Source organism: Malaya genurostris, chromosome 2, assembly GCF_030247185.1.
Source record: "Malaya genurostris strain Urasoe2022 chromosome 2, Malgen_1.1, whole genome shotgun sequence".
NCBI lineage: Eukaryota > Metazoa > Arthropoda > Insecta > Diptera > Culicidae > Malaya > Malaya genurostris.
This window is the reverse complement of record NC_080571.1, coordinates 83,084,539-83,105,436: the sequence shown is the minus strand read 5'-3', so window position 1 is coordinate 83,105,436 and position 20,898 is coordinate 83,084,539. Positions and strand designations below refer to the sequence as shown.

The 20,898-nt window shown below is 35.5% G+C and overlaps 1 protein-coding gene across 2 annotated transcripts in view; it reads right to left on the bottom strand.

Annotated features, from left to right (window-relative positions):
* LOC131432405 (D-2-hydroxyglutarate dehydrogenase, mitochondrial) overlaps positions 1-20,898 on the bottom strand; it is a 74,259-nt gene that overhangs the window by 13,806 nt on the left and 39,555 nt on the right. The window contains exons 2-5 of one of the 2 annotated variants that reach the window (XM_058598646.1): positions 13,002-13,689; positions 12,641-12,939; positions 12,424-12,580; positions 11,843-12,353 (exon numbers count right to left, since the gene is read on the bottom strand). In XM_058598646.1, the coding sequence (XP_058454629.1) occupies positions 11,931-12,353; positions 12,424-12,580; positions 12,641-12,939; positions 13,002-13,655 (1,533 nt within the window). In that variant the 5' untranslated portion in view covers positions 13,656-13,689 and the 3' untranslated portion in view covers positions 11,843-11,930. Of the gene's footprint in view, positions 1-9,853; positions 9,954-11,842; positions 12,354-12,423; positions 12,581-12,640; positions 12,940-13,001; positions 13,690-20,898 lie in introns of those variants that run through there. The other variant, XM_058598647.1, reaches the window with a different exon arrangement.

The window sequence follows — 20,898 nt, the reverse complement described above, 5'->3', positions numbered from 1 at the left end:
AGAAAGTTTCCAGAAAGGTTTAGAATATGGTTTAATTTGTTCAACTTCTTTAGCGAAATTTTCATTTCGCAAAAGAGTAAATCTATGTTTAATTTCTTTTTGTAAATCCTTAACTATGTTTTTCATAGCAGGATCACGAGAACGTTGATATTGTCGTCGACGAACATTCTTCAACCGAATGAGCAGTTGAAGATTGTCATCGATGATAGGAGAATTTAATTTAGTTTGAGCTTTGGGAACTGAAAGATTTCTAGCTTCGATAATATAATGATTCAAATTATCAATTGCTGTGTCGATGTCCGCAGAATTTTCTAAAATAGTTTCATGATCCACATGATTTTCAATGTGAGATCTGTAATACAACCAATTAGCTCTATGATAGTTGAAAATAGAACTAATTGGATTAATTATAGCTTCGTTGGAAAGTCTGAATGTTACAGGAAGATGATCTGAGTCAAAGTCAGCATGAGTAATCGGTTCACTACAAATGTGACTTTGATCTGTTAGAACCAGATCAATTGTAGACGGGTTTTTCACGGAAGAGAAACAAGTAGGATTACTGGGATGAAGAACTGTGAAGTAACCAGCTGAGAGTTGATTATGAAGTATTTTACCATTACTGTTATTTTGCCTACAATTCCACTGGAAATGCTTAGCATTTAAGTCCCCTATTACGAAAAATTTCGATCGATATCTTGTAAGTTTTTGCAAATCGCCTTTAAAGAAATTTAATTGTTCGCCGGTGCATTGGAATGGCAAATATGCTCCAGCGATGAAATAAATTCCATGAATGGTTTCAACTTCGATTCCCAAGCTTTCAATAACTTTAGTATTGAAAGAAGGTAAAATTCGATGTTTAATTTGCCGTTGGACAAAAATGGCAACTCCACCACCCATTCCAGTAAACCTGTCAAATCGATGAACCACATAATGTGGATTACTTTTCAATTTTACATTTGGTTTAAGAAAAGTTTCTGTCACAATGGCAATATGAATTTTGTGAACTTTGAGAAAATTATAAAATTCATCTTCACTCGATTTCAAAGATCGAGCATTCCAATTTAAAATATTCAAATAATTATTTAACATCACTGTTAAATTTTAAATTCATTATAATATTATTTGCAAATTTCCATCCGATTTGAAATGCTTCAAAAAGTGATGAAGTTGAATTCATTTGGATGATCATTTGAAAAAGTTGATCTTGTAGGTAGATCATTTTATTTTCAGTTATATCGCCTAAATCGACTTCATTTAAAGAAGCGAATGGCATTGAAGGAATATTTGTAGGTAGACTGCCATTAGAAGAAGATGATTTGGCCGGTCTACCTATTAATAAATTGTTTTCGTTAGAAGAAGAACTGCAAGGCGGTCCTGTGTTTTGATTATTTACATTAGAAGAAATAGGTGATAGATTTCTACCTAATATACCAGCATAACTGACATTAGAAGAAGATGATGACGAGGTCGATCTACCTGTCAATAAATTGTTTTCGTTAGAAGACGAATTGACAGGCGTACCTGTTTTTTGTTTCGAAGAAATCAGTGCCTTAGAAAAATTAGGCGTGGCATTTGTAACGGTTTTTTGATTTTCAGGTATGTTCTGTAAATTTAAGGTCGTTGATTTGACTTGTTGTCGAAGCGAACGAGCGTTTACAATTTTTTCCCTGACAGGACATTTCAAATAATTGGATTTATGATTTCCATTGCAATTTGAACATGAAAATTTATCAGTGGTTTCGTTCATTGGACAAACTTCTTTCGAATGCGAATTACCACAATTCAAACACCGTATATCCATATGACAATTTTTGGTTCCATGACCGAAGCCTTGGCAACGACGACATTGCGTTAAGTTTGTAATACGATTATGCCGTTTATAATGTTCCCAATGAATTTTAATGTGGGAAATGAAACGTACTTTTTCTAAAGTTTTCAAATTGTTTACATCACTTCGATTGAAGTGTATTAGGTAAAGTTCATGGGAAATTCCAGAGCGTGGTTTAGAAGTACCATTCGCTCTTTTTTTCATAAGTATTACTTGGGAAGGGGCAAAACCAAGCAATTCTTTTAGTTCATTTTTAATTTCATCAATACTTTGATCATTTGATAATCCTTTCAAGACAGCCTTGAAGGGTCTGTCTGATTTTATATCATATGAATAAAATTTATGAAGTTTTTCGGACAAATATCGAATAAGACGTTCGTAATCTTCCAATCCATCCACCAAGACTCGACATTCTCCTCTTCGTCCGATTTGAAATGAGACTTTTACTTCCGGGAGAAACTTTACATAAGTTATGTTAGTTGTTAGGCCTAGAATAAAAAGTAAATGTTTGTTAAAATGAAAAGTTGTAGAAGATAGACACTGTCAGCACATTCATCCTTTCTTTCGGTAATTGATTCAGTTTACGGACTCGAAAGTCGAAAGGAGTCGCCAGCCCTCGTCTTCGGTAGTAGATTTGGAAGGATTTTTCTATGTGTGTTTCTCAGAGAAGAAAAACTGAAATATGTTGACCTTTGGTATGTTCCACCTTGGTTTTCAGCAGGGATGGATGGTTCGTTTCCAATAGTTCCCGAACACAGTGAGTTCTGTGGTGAGTATCGGCCAAGCTCTGGACGGGTGTCTATGATAGCAAGCCTACAACATACCGTTCCACCCACTGAGTAAACGAGGGGGTAACACGTTAATGTTTCTATACATGGATTTCTTATGCTAGACGTCTTACTTAGCATGATTGAAATCACAAAATCTCTATTGAAAACATCTATGATTGATAATTCATGGTTTCAAAAACCGGATCTAGAAACGGCAATGAAAAACAACGTAATCTTGCATTCTTAAATTCGATAAGAATATTCCGACAATGGAAACGCGTTGAACTGCAAGAAATATTTTTTTAACACAAATGTTTGAAAACTTAACGCTTACTCTAACGTATGAATAAATGCGAGAGAACTCATGGTCGAGAGAACTCATGATGATTAAATTTCACTCAAATTCATACTCAAATTTTGACATATTGTTCCAGATTATGAATTTGAGTAATCCCAACTCAAACCATGAGTTATGTTCAAAGAGCGTGTACAGCAATTTGGAAAAAAATGGTAAAAAACGCTAACTCCGAATAAGCAACTTCAACATCAAAAGAAAAAATGTATTACACGCACAGAAAAAAAAGGAAAAATAACTAAATTTGAGTTTCACACAACGAATTCTTTTATTGAAATAGTGACAAAAGAAAAGCTGGATTACTATAGCAAAAGTTGTTGCTTGTAACTACTCAACATGATAATTATTTTTCTCAATTGATCAATTTGTTTAGGACAATACTTTGATAAAAAAATAACGAATATTTTACTTATGCGTTCCTGTCAATTTCTTGACAAACAGTTTCACAGTAAATTGAATTTGAAAACTCAGTTTCAAATGAATGAACTCTAGTTAAAGATCATAATCGTAGCGCTTTAAATTTACAAACAATTTAGTTAGAATAAATGAAGTTAAATTTAGCTATTTCAACTAACGTTTTACCTTTTTTTTATAAATATAAGAAAAATAGGTATAGAATTCGCTCAAACTTTAGAAAATTTTTCCGACGCCCGGAAGGCCGAATGTCATATACCAATCAATTCAGCTCGACGAACTGAACAAATGTCCGTGTGTGTGTCTGTATGTGTGTTGTCAACTAAGAGGTCGAAATCTCAGTTGGACCGATTTTGATCAAACTAGTCGCAAATGAAAGGGCTCCCCGTCACCCTGAACGCTATTGAATGGTTTTAAGATAGGATGTTTACTTTTTGAGTTATACGAAGTTTTATGTCATTTTTCCTTTGTTTTTTGACAATATCTGTCACAATTGACCGTGAAAACAGAATATGTTTTCAGACTTAGATTTTGCACGGTAATAGCTCGCCAACAAGCCATAGATTGTTAAAATCCGTCCATTTTTAACGGAGATATCGACAGTTTTGTGTAAGCGACTTTTTCCCCTATTCCAGCAGTAGAAGTTTTGAGCGCTGTCTGACAAAGAAATGCTTGGGAGCAACATAAAACACGATTTTGTACACTGTTACATACATTTGTTTCTAAGTACCCAAAAGACTGTGTACAGCATGATATTTTGCCTAGGACCGATTTTGGCACGGTTCGTTTTTGGCAACATAATCGTTCGAATATGACATATGTAAACCAGATTATGGCAACATTTTCGAATTGAAAGCAATTCCATAATTATATTGATTTAAACTACTAACAGCATTAAATGCTGGAAGAACATAACAACCATATACCATTCGAATCAGTTCGTCAAGATCAGCAAATGCGTGTGTGACAAATAATTTCACTCAATTTTTTTCGGAGATCACTCAACCGTTTTCTAAAGGGTGATTTTTTAAGAGCTTGAGAACTTTTTTAAACAATAAAACGCATAAAATTTGCAAAATCTCATCGGTTCTTTATTTTAAACGTTAGATTGGTACATGACATTTACTTTTTGAAGATAATTTCATTTAAATGTTGACCGCGGCTGCGTCTCAGGTGGTCCATTCGGAAAATCCGCTTTTTTATCGACAAATTTTGTTCAGCGATGAGGCTCATTTCTGGTTGAATGGCTACGTAAATAAGCAAAATTGCCGCATTTGGAGTGAAGAGCAACCAGAAGCCGTTCAAGAACTGCCCATGCATCCCGAAAAATGCACTGTTTGGTGTGGTTTGTACGCTGGTGGAATCATTGGACCGTATTTTTTCAAAGATGCTGTTGGACGCAACGTTACAGTGAATGGCGATCGCTATCGTTCGATGCTAACAAACTTTTTGTTGCCAAAAATGGAAGAACTGAACTTGGTTGACATGTGGTTTCAACAAGATGGCGCTACATGCCACACAGCTCGCGATTCTATGGCCATTTTGAGGGAAAACTTCGGAGAACAATTCATCTCAAGAAATGGACCGGTAAGTTGGCCACCAAGATCATGCGATTTGACGCCTTTAGACTATTTTTTGTGGGGCTACGTCAAGTCTAAAGTCTACAGAAATAAGCCAGTAACTATTCCAGCTTTGGAAGACAACATTTCCGAAGAAATTCGGGCTATTCCGGCCGAAATGCTCGAAAAAGTTGCCCAAAATTGGACTTTCCGAATGGACCACCTAAGACGCAGCCGCGGTCAACATTTAAATGAAATTATCTTCAAAAAGTAAATGTCATGTACCAATCTAACGTTTAAAATAAAGAACCGATGAGATTGTGCAAATTTTATGCGTTTTATTGTTTAAAAAAGTTCTCAAGCTCTTAAAAAATCACCCTTTACAAACTCAGATTCATATGAAAAGTCGTATACTCCCAAACAAGGTTCCTGAATTATGTTTGGTTCCGATCTCTGGTTCCGGAACTACAGGATGATGTGTGAAACGAAATTAAAACTGTGTAACTCATTTTTCTCGAAGATGGCTGAACCGATCTAAGATTAAAATGAAATCTAAGAATCATCTAAGATTCAAATGAAAAGTTTTAAGATTCTATAGACATCTTGTTTTTCAGTCAGATCCAACTTCCGGTTTCGGAGATACAGGGTGATTAGTATAAAAATGTCTATGTTGACTGTTTGAAGGCGTTATATTGCTCGCTAGTTCGGCCTATACTTGAAAATGCTAGCATAGTTTGGAGTCCGTATCAGCTAGCTTGGAGTTTACGAATTGAACGCGTGCAGAAAAGATTTGTTCGACTTGCTTTAAGAAACCTTCCCTGGCAACATCCGCATGATCTTCCACCGTATCCCGATCGCTGTCGTCTGATTGGTCTGGACTCACTGGATCGGCGCAGAAAAATTCAGCATGCAATTTTTGTTGCAAAAATACTCAACGGCGATATTGATTCTCCGAAGCTCTTATCTAGTCTTGACTTCCTTGCTTCACAACGATCGCTACGTTCTACTGGTTTACTTCAACCGAGATTTCACCGAACGACGTTTGGATTCTATGAACCAATAACAGCATGCATCAGAACATTTGAGACTGTTGAACACGTCTTCGATTTCGGCGAACCTACACATAAATTTGCACAGAAAGTGTTACGATCCACATTTTTATAACTTGACTACATCATATTCATTAAGACCTTTTATTGTCAGATGAATTAAAAATAAATAAATAAATAAATAAATTTAAGCAGTAAACTTAGTTGTATCATTACCCGAAAAGATCCTAGATAAATTGAACCAAATAGCAGGGTTAAATCAACATAGACATTGCCGATAACATCAACTCAACTTTAGTTGACATGTAATAAATATTTAGTTTATTTCCACAATAATGTCGACAGTAACAAAATTTTTTTTTCATGTGACATGACCAAAATTTTTATTTAAATAAAATTATTGATATTAAAGAGAGAAATTAGTTCAAACATAATCTAGATAGAAATTATTATAAATCAAATTTGAAAATCTACTAACAGTTTTGTTATTTTAAACATAAACCATTTCCCTGCGTGTATATGAACGACTAAAAGCAAAAATCGGGTAAGTGCTGAAACGATGAAACGGCTGTAAGCAAAAATCGGTCATTGCAAAATTCTTGTCCGGTTTTTTGTTCTCAATGTTTTTATCCGATTTTTGCATTCAAAATTACTTAAACGGATTTTCCAAACTAAGTTGCACTTATCCGACTTTTGCATTCAATCGTTTAATGCTAATAGTGCTAATCATACCCCGGCTCATATCAATGGTCTTTGGCAAAATCACGAATATATACAACTAATCAATTCAGGAACTGTCGATCAGGAGCGGCTTCTGCGAGTACTATTTCAAAATTGATATGTAATGCATCCTTTGGTAACTTGTCGCAAGCAAACTTATCAACAAGGTTACTTAGGTAACAAAAAGACTAAAGTGGACTATCGAAATAGAAGAACATTTCATAACAAATCAATTAATTTTTGTTGGTTGGTTTTGATTTGTAACTTTTTATAGTATAAACACACCAAAGAAAGAATTATACCATTGGGAAGCTGAACATAATGCACAACTTTTTTTATTTAGACAGATTTCAGAATTGATCATTCAGTAAATTTTTGCGATAGATTTTCGGAAGACGTGAATTTTGGCTGTTTTAAAAATGTGGCTGGGTTGTGAATCACCGGTAAAATCCTGATGAAACTCGGAAAAATCGAAGTGAACTTCTCATAATTTATTTTAAAGGTTCGTTTTCAGCAATCTTAGGGAGTTTCGTCTATTTGACAGTGGGGAAAAATGGATCAAAAACGCGACGAAGGGCCACTTGAAATACAAGTACGAAGTACTTGTAGAAGACCGGATAGAATGTTTCTGATGTAAAAAAGTCTAACAAATCGTTTGCATATAGTTTTGAGAACAGCAGGATACTTTTACCTCATTTTGTTTTTGCCTTTCTCATATAGAGCTAAACTTTTGAACCGAGGCCCGGAGGGCTCAGCTCGGCAAACTGAGCAAATGTCTGTGTGTATATGTGTGTATGTATGTATGTATGTATGTACTCGATTTTCTCAGAGACTGCTCACAAACTCAGATTCAAATGAAAGGTCTTAATGTCCCATAGATTGCTGTTGAATTTTCTCTCGATTCAACTTCCGGTTCCGGAAATACAAGAAAATATTAGCAAATCGATTAAAAAATGCGCATTCAATTTTCTCGGAAATTTCTCAACCGATTTTTACCTACACGTGTGGTTTGTTCAATTTAGTAATGCATGCATGGTTGCCACATTTAAATCTATATTAACTTGACATAACTGTTTACAAATTTAAAAGGTGATGGTAGTATGGTGGTATACCAAAGAAAGTTTTTGATTTTATTCAATTTTGAAAAAAAATCTTGACAGAATAAATTGGTCTTCTAGTGATGTTTTTGAAAACATAAATAATATAAGAAAGCCAATAAAAAAGGAATTTTGTGCAATGATTCTGAAAATGTTTATTTTTGTCCTGGGGCGCTTGGCTGGTGGTGACTGTGTCTTTTCTTTCGCTGCCTTTCCTGGTAACTTCAGCTTTGTAACACAAATAGAATAAAATTGAATAAAATTCAAGACATCTTATGATATAATGATGACAGTTCTTATACAACTCTAGCATGAAATACGGATGGTTCATAACCCAACCATGACGCAATTTGTGAAACGTCAAAAATAAAATACTTAAAATATAATTAAAACACTGAACAAATATGCATAACACTTATCTTTTCGGCACAAATTCAGCCACTTGGATAGAACTTTAGGTGAAATTCAATCTACAATCCAGAAGTGGATCCGTTGCGATCTATCAATATTGGTCCATATTACGTAAAAAACTTCAGCAATTCAAATCCATATAACATACAATGGGAATGACAGTACTAGCCCTTTTAACCAGTTTTAACCCAATTTATTTCATAAATCGTATCATTGGTTAAACTTTCTATCGCATTCCGAAAGGAGGTTGATTCAAATTGACTGATACTACTTATAAAGCCCTAAAAGGTTGATTACAAATAGATTAAATGACCGCACGTTATTATACCGTTTTACCCATATTTGTTTTATAAATCGTATCTTTGGTTAAACTATCTTATGCCGTCCGAAAGTCCAAAACAAATAGATTACAATTAGATTCAATGGCCGCATGAATTATGTTATACCGTTTTACCCCAATATTGATAGGATAAACAGGAGTAAAGCGGCATAACATGATTCATGCGGTCATTGAATCTATTTGTAATCTACTTTGTAGGGCTTTCTACGTAATATCAATTGATTTTAATCTATCGCAATCAGCCTCTTTTCAGAATGCAAAAGAAAGTTTAACTGATGATATGCTTTATAAAATTAATTGGGTAAAATTGGCTAAACGAACTAGTACTGTCATTCCCATTGTATATATTTGGATCACTAAAGTTTTTTACGTAATATGGACCACTATTGATAGGTCGCTTTTTATCTTCTTCAGGATTGCAAAGCACAATTAAATTTCAAATTAAGTTTGAGGGAAAATTGAGGTAAAACGATGTTGCACGATTCATGGGATCATGGAAACTATTTGGTAAATAATTGGTGGGTTATAGAAGATTTTGGGGCAAAACAGGCATGACAGGGAGTTTTATGGCTATTCTAATTATCATAAATCGATTCTATGAATATTTTTGCAAAGGAAAAATCTACTTTGAAAATATTTACATGGAGTTCTATGAAATTATCGAGTAAAGTCACGTTTTTATCCTTTTCCCCCACTGGGCGATGGTTCTTAAAATGTTTTTTTTTGTCATGGGACGCTTGGTTGGTGTAGACTGTGTGTGTAGAGTAAAATTAAATAAAATTTCGTGAATTCAGGACTTCTAATGATATTTGACAGTTCTGCTACAACTCTGGCAAGAAATACGGATGGTTGAAACCCAGCAATACCGCAATTTTGTGTAACGTCAAAAACGAAATACTTACCAGCTCAATACTTACCATAAACCAATACTGGATCGAAAAATATAATTAAAACAATGAACAAATATGCAAAACACTTACCATTTCGGTACTAAATCAGCCACTTGGCTAGAACTTTAGAAACAATAAAAAAAACAATTGGCGATCAATTGTCAGTACCACGGCTGCGGCTGTCACACAGTCTGACAGTAAACTTCTATGTTAGCGGAAATACTGGCTCATAACAAAAAAAAAACAAGCTTACACAGCCAGCTGGCGATATTGGTCAATTAGGAGAATCGCTGATGGTTCACTACCCAGCCTGGTTCATAACCCAGCCTCCTTAGAGATAATGAGAGTAGATTGTTTCCTCTCAATCAACATTTCACATTTCACTTCTGCTGTCAATTATTCTTCAGATGTATGTCTTACCTTCGAAAGTGGAATTTGATGCAAGTGTCTTTCAAAAAGTAGTTTGGAGTATCGCATGCATGGTATCAATTTGTTAAACATCGTGCAATAGCTTATTCATCTGAAATTAATTAGACAAAAATCATGAATAGGTACTGCTTTTTATGCGATTTTTTTTGTTGTTACACTATATCTCAACGTTTCATGCATTTATAAGACATTTGGCATAAAAAAAATTCGATTTCGAAAATCTCAAAATTCAAATTGATTAAAAAAAAAACCTATTTTAATTCACCTAGTGGTGTAATGATGCGTTTCTCATATTACTCATTACATCTTAAATATAATTTGTTCGGACCTAATCTCACAAACTCTACAAATCCTGTTTACCCTGTAGTTCCGGAACCGAAAGTAGTATCCACAACAAATTAAGGAATTCCGTATGAAACTGTAAGACTTTCCTTTTGAACCTATAAGTTTGTTAAAATCGATTTGGTCATCTCCAAGACAAGTGAGTGAGATACTCTTTGCAGTTTTTACTCACTATTTCAAATTCTTCCGAAACTGGATTCAGATGAACGGAATAGCCGAAGTTGGTTCGTTTGCTATCAACAAATATGACTTACAAATTGGAACAGTTTTGAACGTAGTTAAACCTATACTTACTATCTCATTCTCTATTGCGATTAAACCAATTAAACGAAATCTAACAAACGGAACGAACCTGCGTTTCTGTTACTTCTGCATATGTAAGTCAAGCAAAACAGCATGAATCAGCAGCATAAAACATGTAGTAAGATTATTATTGTTATTATTATTATTATTATTATTATTATTATTATTATTATTATTATTATTATTATTATTATTATTATTATTATTATTATTATTATTATTATTATTATTATTATTATTATTATTATTATTATTATTATTATTATTATTATTATTATTATTATTATTATTATTATTATTATTATTATTATTATTATTATTATTGACATCACTACACAAAGTGTACGAAATAGAACAAAGCACGCCTTGTTCGTTTTGTGTTTTCTTCTTCTTTCGGTGTTGTACTCTACATGGCGATTTGAAAACTTTGACACTCATCGCCCTGTAACTGCGGAACCGGAAGTCGGATCCGGATGAAATTTCACAGTAGCTTTAAAGACAGTATGAACTTTAATTCAAATCATGATTTGTGAAAATCGGTTCAAGCATCGCAGAGAAATCGAAGTGAATTTAGTTTTAGGAGTTTTTCTTCTCCACTTTCGGTGCTATCGGAGCAGGAAAAGAGGGTACCAGTAGTGCCGAATTAAGTTTTCATGCCCACAAACTAACAAGCTCTGCAAACTAGAAGGATGTATCAGACAGTTTTATGGGATTTGTACCTGTTTTTAACCATCGTTCATGGAAAAATACTAATAAAATTGGTAATTTTCCACTTATAACGCTTATACGCAGGATATTGTAAGACCTTTCATTTGAATCTTAGTTTGCGAAAATCGGTTGAGTTGTTCCAGAGATAATTGAGTGTAAACTTTTTCTCAAATTTCCACATATTACCATATAACTCCGAAACCGGAAGTCACATTCAAATGAAATTCAATAGCAAACTATGGGACCATAAATCCATTTATTTGAATCTTAGTTTGTGAAAATCGGTTCAGCCATCTCTGAAAAAAGTGAGTGCATATTTTTTTCATTTTTTTGGTACATATCATCCTATATCTCTGGAACCGGAAGTCGGATCGGATTGAAATTCAATAGCAGGCTATGGGACCATGAGATCTCTCATTTGAATCTTTGTTTGTGAAAATCGGTTCAGCCATATCTGAGAAAAGTGAGTGCATATTTTAACCGGGCCTCGGTTAAAAAGTCGATTTTCACAGTGATTGTATAGCCTTTCTATATGAGAAAGGCAAAAATTTTTCCGAGATTACACAAAATCTGGATGTTTCAGGTATTTCTAGGATATTTAGCACCAACAATAAACAATGCCAAAAGTTTGAATGAATCACATTTTATTTGTAACATCAAATTCCCTCTCCAACATATAATAACACCGAATGAATTGCTTTCGGACACTTAAACACTAAACTTGAGGTAGCACTTTGTACGGATTCAGAATTCCATTCGGATCCATTAATTGCTTCAGCTGACTCATCAACAGCAACGATTCCGGTCGTTTGGAATATTTCAAATATTTCGTCTTCAGGAAGCCAATACCGTGCTCCGCACTGACACTGCCGTGGACTTTCGAAGTGTACTCGTACACGAACGGTTCCAGCAGTTTGTGAATCTCCGGACCGTACTTCGGACAGGATACGTTCAGGTGTAGATTGGAGTCTCCGATGTGCCCATAACCGGTGACCTTGGTGGCCAGCGGACCAACACGGTCCCGAACTGCTAGCACGATGTCGTAAAAGTTGTCCAACGGAAGCGAAATGTCGTACTTGAAGCAGTAACCGTCGTTGATGAGACTGTCCGCTATCAGTTCTCGAAGTTTCCAAATGTTCTGAAATGTAAGTGTAGGAACATAGGCACTAGTTGAATGGTTTAGTTTAAATCGTTAGCAATTTTATTACTCTCATTTTCGTAGGTTCTTTGGTAACTGTTCCGTCGAGTACGAGACCATCTTCCATTGATTTTTCCAGAAACTTTATGAGTTTATCTTCGTCATGTTCCATGTTACTCCCGGAAGTTTCTATTAGCATGTAGAAAGGGTATTTTTCAATTGGAGACCTAAGATAATGTTGTCATAAATGGAGCGCATTGAGCATAAAATTTACATCAATTACTTACTGCAGGTTGAAGTGGTAGGTACTACTTTCCAGTGACGCTGCATCGATCATCTCGCACGAGGATAAAATCTCGCCAAGATTACGTTTAGCTGACAAGAACGTATTTTTGACAGATTCGTAACTATCCAGTCCCAAAAACGCTACATTTATTGATTTGGATGCAGTTGGGCAGAAAATACTCAAACGTGTTATGATACCCAAAGTACCTTCGGATCCGATGAATAAATGTTTCATGTGGTAACCGGTATTGTCCTTCTTGAAATTAGACATCAGATCAACAATCCTTCCTTCGGCTGTTACCTAGTAATGCAACAATGAGTTTGATACTTGCTTATACATACATTGAACGGGTGAATAAATACCGCTTCAATTCCCAGTACGGATCCGTGAAGATTCCCGTACCGAACCAATCTCAATCCACCGGCATTCGTTGACAGGTTTCCTCCGATGTGACACGAACCCTTGGCACCCAAATCAATTGGCATCACCAAACCTTTCTCGTTAGCTTTCTGCTCTAAGGTCTCCAGAACACAGCCCGCCTGACATACCAATATTCCGGAGTACTCGTCTATTCGCTCAATTTTGTCCATCAGTTGCAGCGATATAACGACTTCATCAAACACCGGAACGGAACCGCCGACCAGACCGGTGTTGCCACCTTGCGGACAAACAGCAAGTTTTCGTTCGTTGCAATATTTCAGAATTTCCGATACTTCCTCGGTACTTTTCGGCTTCAGGACCACTCGGCTGTATCCACGAACGCTACCGAGGTAGTCGATGTTGTAGCCCTGGATTTCTTCCAACGAAGTCAACACGCGATTTTTTCCACCAAGAACTGATTCGAATCGGGCTAGATCACTATCCGTTACCTCGCCGAACTGACCACGTTTGACCGGGTAGCGATCTCTGGTGAGAGCGGGAATTTCGCGATGACCGGAAGCGAACTGACGGTACACAGTTTGGGAACCCACTCGCGGGCAAAACATTCTCGCGGCGAATAGCGAGCGAAGGATCATTTTGTTTATCGGTTCAAGTTGAAATTTGCCAAATCTGTGAGAAGAAAGGGAAAAATACGACAATTGTAGAGTGCTTGTTCAATGCGATACTCTGTTCCACCAGACTCTATCAGTAACAGACCGGCGAGAGATTTCTTGGGGAGCTTAAGGAGATATCTTATTGAGAAAAGAATACCAAAATTGCAATATTTTAACGTAGGACTACGTCCTTTTTTACTATGCTCATCTGGATGCATTTTAAAAATTGGGAAACATTATACAAAATAAGCCGTTCTAATGGCTCTAAATATTATCTAAAGAACTATTAATATTAATTAATTAATGAATATTGCAAATTGAAGGTAAAAATAATCAGTTTAGTGCAAATCTACAATAATTTATTAGGTTGTGAACTTTTCGCTGTGTGAAACTCGCACCAAACGAATGCAAATGAAGCCAGCATACGGCCAGAGATGGCATTTCACTAAAATGATATACCAGGGCGTAGGTTTCAATTAAACACTGCGGATACATTTGCTTCGCTCCACACAAAGAGGAAAGCGCACTTCTTCTCAGTGTCCAGACAGACAGACTTTGAGTGCGTGCTTGTGTTGAAAGAAGCTGGTGCGAGAGAATAACATTCTCTTCGCACGAATCGCTCTCACGTTCTCTCGCATAAATACACCCAAGTGATCACTGGCGCGTGATGGTGAGCAAACACTTCTGTGAACTTCAATTAATAGAGAGTAGATCTGGCCTTGCTATGAAAAATTTGCAAGGAAAACCGAAAATTTTACGATAAATTGTTTTATTTTGCTGATGTTGCGTGCCCACGCTTCTTCTACGCAAACCATACACCTCTGTGAAAGTATCTGCATCCACCTCAGAGTTTTTATTAGCTAATGCTCTAGCAATTTGGTGCGATTCAGTGGAGGAGGTAAAAGGAAATAAACAAACGCACTCATGATGCGTGCACACTTTATACAACAGTGATGTATATATGAAAGAGAAGAGCTCTCGTTGAAGTTGTCAGTGTGAGGGGAGAAATTTTGCCTACTCTTCGTCACACAGAGGAGATGGACATCTCTGTATACGGCATATCAATATCGTAGAAAATACCACCTTCCGAAAGCCTGAAATTATCCCGCGATTACATAATTCAGCTGCTGGTCGTTTGCGTGTGAGTAACAGAAAAAATACATTAGATCGACCCGAAAAAATGATAATCCGAAATGAAGCAGTCAACCTTAAAATTCTATACGTTGGAATTTTTGTAGCCGTTGGAACCGCTCCAAATCGATAGTTCCAAGGGCCATACATGATAGTGGTATAATCCGCAATTACGGTCTAATCATTTAGTTTCCAACCATTTTCTACATAGAATCAAGCAAAGATTCAATAGGATTTCCTCATATACATTAATTTGATTTTATTAAATCGATTATTAATCAGAACAAGTGTCGTCACTAATACATACAACTTCCAACTTCATTGGTGCCGCGACTCGGTGCGGTAAGTTAGCGCTGTAGGGAAGGGCACACAAACATGTGGCAGATTTACTCTGTGCGCCGTTCGCCAAACGAGAGGCAACCGATTTGTTCGGAATTTTGCTCGTGTAAATACTTTTCAGTTGTGTTGAAAGTTGGAGAAATGGTAATCTTCGGCTCTTTTCAAAATCCAAAGCATTTCACAAATATCTAATGGATAATTTATTAGTGGAACAGTGTACCAAAATAAACACCCCTTGTCGACAGCAGTCCTATGTCAATCTCGCGGTTATGCCTCTAATATTACCTATTACAAGTTTGTCATGCTTTATTGTATTGTTTCTACTGATTACAAGCGAATAATTACCAAATATAAAAGATTCTGCCCATTCTTTGGCTGCCACAATGCATCGTAGCTATATTTTTCGTTAAAACTTGCATATTATCAGGTCTTCAAAGTAGCCAAAAAAACGAATCTTCACAGTAAAAAGTGTTCAAGTGCCAAAGAAGCAGCTTCGTGTTTATAAGTATCAAAGTATCAAAGTGATGATCCCTGAAAGCTATCAAAAATCATTTTGTGAGCCATTTTGTTTGAATCTTTCTCATTTTCTGTTTTGACAGAAAAAGCAAGAATAATCACAAATTTTATAAATTATATATCGATTGTTTCGGACAGAGGAACTGTTCATAAATAAGGGGTGATTTTTTGCTGGTATCTATTTGGCAACACTGTTTTGGACAGATCATGCGCAGGGATGTCAGGTTCACAGATTAATCTGTGTTTCACAGATTTTGAATTTTCTGAACAGATTTTCACAGATTTCTGAAAATGATCACAGATTTTCACAGATTCTTCAATAAATCACAGATTTTCACAGATTTTGGAAATCGAACACAGATTTTGAACTGCTATTGGGGTACGGAAAACGGTCACAGATTTTCACAGACAGGTTTTGGGTTTGATCACAGATTTTTGAAAAAATGACCTGGCATCCCTGATCATGCGTGGTCTTGTGTAATTGACCAATTTGTTCAGTTTGGTCTACAATTTAATCATAAATGGGCGCTGGCAAAGTTGGAGAAAGATCCACTTTTTTATCGAATAATTGTGTTCAGCCACAACCATCTTTTACTGAGATGCCTCGGTACCATCAACATCGATCTCTCGCCAGTCCAGTCCACTGTTTGGTATGTATCAGTGAAATAGTAAATCCACCAGTGATACAAAAAAAAAAAACACCGTACATTTACACCAAAAACAAATATAACGAATATTGAAGAAACTTTAGTGTTTTAATGAAGTAATAGATCCGCGAAATCCATCTAGTTTGCCCAGTAGCACGCCAGCCCGGCGAAGTCCGAGTTCCGTGCTGCTGAACCTTGTCGGGTAAGACAATAAGTTACAAACTTTTAATTCCCAGTATTTGGCGAAATTGATTCATGTGTCGATATTTCCACAACACTATTTCACCGGTGAAGGCTGCCAAAATTATTTGATTCTGTCAAACAGCCGTTTTTAAATTCGGATTGAGTCCATTATGGCCGCTAATGAGCATTGTATTGACATTTTCAGTAGGGATGGGCAGAACAGTTCTTTTTAAAGAACCGTTCAGAACTTGATAGTTCTACCAAAAGAACTAGTTCTCCTGAACCATTCATTCGCTCTTCAGAGATTTTGAATGTTTCGATAAGAACCGTACGAGTGCAAATAATTATATTTCGTAGGTAACAAACTCTTCAACGGAAATGCCGTAAATTTTATTACATGTACTTTTTCAGGCCGTCATTTGAGGCTACGTAAAAACTACTACGGAATTTTCGAAATTTTGAGAACATTATGAATGATTAAATGATTCATTTTTTATTGAATTTTCCTTGCACATGAAGTATGTTTTGGTGTGGAAATATCAATAATAAATTTTAAATAAACTTTATTCTTAAACTTGTACAAGCATAAGATGAAGCAGAAAACGAAATTGTAATGCATCAATGCACGAAAACCCAATCAATTACAACATTGAAATATTGAAGTCGTTACTATTTACCTGTTTTTTCCAAAAAAGTTATTGATTCAACTAACAGTAACGAAGGTCGGATCCACTTGAAATTTATTAGCACGCTATGGGAATACAAGGACTTGAATCCAAGTTGAAGAAATTTGGTTGAGCGATTTCTGAGAAAATCGGGTGCACTTTTTCTTATTTTAGTGCACATTCTACCCCATTACTCCCGAACCGGAAGTGCGATGTGGGGAAAATTCAATAGCACCCTATGGGACCATGAGACCTTTCATTTGAACCTAAGTTTGTGTCCAGCCATCTCCGAGAAAATCGAGTGCACAGTTTTGTTACATGCACACATACATACACACATACACGCAAACACACAGACCTTTGTGCAGTTCGTCGAGATGAGTCGAATGGTATATGACATTCGGCCCTCTGGGCCTCGGTTAAAAAGTCGGGTTTCACAGTGATTGCATTGTTTTTCTATATGAGAAAGGCAGAAAGTAACACAGAAAGAAATAATGAAATTTAGACGACATGTAAATCAATAGTATACGAGCAGAATTCCGATTCTGCAAATTAAGAAAATGAGTCATGATTTCAGAAAAAGAGTGTATTTCCATGTTATGGTTGTACACCATTAATGAAAGCTCTCGGATCATGAACTATCGGATCATTTTTGGTTAAAATCGAAGCATAACGCACAATACAATTGTAGATATTATTTCAGGAGCATTGATGTTATCATAGTCTTCTCTGCAGTATACATTCAGGCGTCATATCTAAAAGTTAGAAATTGCAAATGAACGGTTTTGAACCATTAGAAAGATAAATTCATTCGGAATAAAATCCATTTGAAACGATGGAAAACCGAATATTCTATTCAAAGTTGTTATAAAAAGATCCAATTAAAGTCTGTTGAAAAAAGTGGGAACGCTTACTTTGGCTGGCCATATCTCAGTTGTTAGAAGTCCGATTTTGAACATTTATTTATCATTAGACAGATACGTCTATCGCAACATGAATGGAACAGAAAATTTTTCAATTACACTTTGTTAATGAAAGTTATGATCAAAAACATAAGCAAAAGTCCAAGCATAAATGATCAAAGACTTCGTATTTTCGACATATCTTTAAATTGAAAGCGACGACATTATATATACCAATAGATTGCATTTGACATCAGCTATATGTTTTAGAAGAAATCAATTTCAACTTTACTGAAAATGTCTCGAACAATTCGATATTTTCACAGAAATTTTAGAATACTTCTAGAAGAATGCTAAATACAGCTAAGCATTTTTGTACACCAATCGATTGAATTTGAGTTATAATGTACGGGAAAGAATAGTTTCAAATTTACTAAAGAAAATCCAAAAATTAGATATTTCACAGAAATTTTACAATTAAAATAAAATTACACCTGTTTGATATATTGTATATTTATCAAAAATCTAAAAAAAAACGATATTTTCACAGAAGTTTTCAAAATTGAAGAATTTGTGGGCACTTACGTGGATTTGACGTAAGTGCACGTTTAAGACATTTTGCTTACCAACTCAATGAACTAAGTAACTTGTAAAATTTTAGGAGTAAAACAATCTTTTATTTACATCAAAATCTCAAAAAATCAACACATTCATGGAAGTTTCGAATTTAATATATTGGAAAATGTAAAACAAACATCTATGATCTTTTATGTAGATTGAATTGGGTATTAGCTAAAATTGAGATATGGCCAGCCAAACAGACTTTAGTTGGAACTTTTTATAATAAATTTGAATAGAAAATTCGGTTTTCCATCGTTTCGAATGGATTTTATTTCGAATGTATTTATCTTTCTAATGGTAAAAAAGTCGCTGCTGTGATGAAGCTTATTTCTGGTGAATGGATACGTTAACCAGCCAAATTTGAGACCAGCCAGAAGCATTGAGCATTGCAAGAGCAACCAATGCATCCTAAAAAAGTCACTGTTTGGATTGAATTATGAGCCGATGGGATTATTCGTGAAATACCGGTCGAGTATGTTGGGGAGAGTGTTCCAAAATCGGACCTTGCACATGGGCCATCTAAAGCGGAGCCGCGGCTAACATTTGAAATCATGAAAACATGTTCTAACATTGAATTATATTGGTCGTTCTATCGATTTCAATGAAGATTTCATAAATTTTTCAAAAGTTTTCGAGTTTTTATGAAAATCAAATCCTATACCTCTTTAAAAATCACCCTTTACATTTACAAGCTTATGCAATTTAAAGGAATGCCTTTCGACACTTGGTTCTAGCTGACCAGAAGACCTTTCATTTGTCACTAGTCTAATCAAAATAGGCTCAGCCAATTCTGAGATCTACGCCGCTTTGTTCTGTACACACATACAGACATTTGCTCAGTTCGTCGAGCTCAATCGATAATGACACATGGCCCTCCGGGGCGCGGAAAAATATTCCAAAGTTTGAACTAATTCTATACTAAATTTTTATACATTTAAAAAAGGTAAAAAGCTACATTTTATACTCTGCATGCTAATGTGATGATTACAAGTGCATTTACACTATGTTTACATTAGTTTGCAAAATTTCCGACTAGCTTTCTATTTCTTTTCTCTAGGAATGTTTGGCACAAATTTTTGATAAACATTTCATTTTTTGCCTATCTCGTATAGAAAGGGTAAACAATCATTGTGAAACCCTGCTTTTTAACCGAGTTTCATATACCATTTGAATCAGTTCGTCGAGATCATGAAACGTCTGTGTTTATGGGCAAAAAGTATGAAGACGGTTTTTGCGGAGATGGCTGAACCGATTTCCACAAACTTGGAATTAATTGAAAGGTTTTACAATCCCATAGAATGCTGTTAAATTTTATTTTCATACGACTTCTGGTTTTGGAATAACAAGGTGATATGTGAAAAAAAATTCACAACTTTTTTTGGTATACATGGTGAAGTAAAATCGAATAAAGTGCTACCAGCTAGTCAAATAATTTTATTATTATGCATATTTTACTAGACAATGACCAACAAGTTTGATTTCCGGTATATAAATTTCCGGTTCCCAATTTCGGAAAAGTAGTCCAAAAGTCGTAATATACTCAAACTTCAACCGGATCCGACTTCCGGTTCCAGATTCACAGGGAAAAGTGTATTAAAAATCTCTTACAACGACGATGCATAATACGAAAAAATTCTTCTAAATTTTACTCAATACTTTTGTCGTGGAAACGACTTACTTTACTACGGAGGGCCTTTACAATATTGACAATGAATGGGTAGAATTTAATCGTGAATATCGCTTGTTTTATTTAACGCAGGAACAAAATTTTTTTCTACGTACTACCGGAAATATGTTCAGCAATTATTGATAAAATTCACAGTAGCATGAGATAACCGCAAATAACTCACAATCGAGGTTTTCTAAAATGTTTAGTATGAACGAGCATTAAGGTGAAATTCAGAGCTAAAATAAGGCGCGCAAAATTCCAAATAGAGTAACGGCTCCCTATTCCATATCTTCACCATCTTGATGCAACTAATTAGATCTCTGTCGTTTTTAGACATCTTATTCCCACAACCCCCTTTTTACCACGTTTTCCACAATATTTACTTCTCTTTCATTCTCTTTCGTAACATCACCATCGCCGGAAGACCGCTCCAGTCGATGACCAACATGCGGACCCACACGGACCGAAGGATGCGGCCAACATAGATATTTACGCCAACGCCATCTGGAAGGCTCTCATGCTATATTCAATTCATCGGCGACTACCGATCAC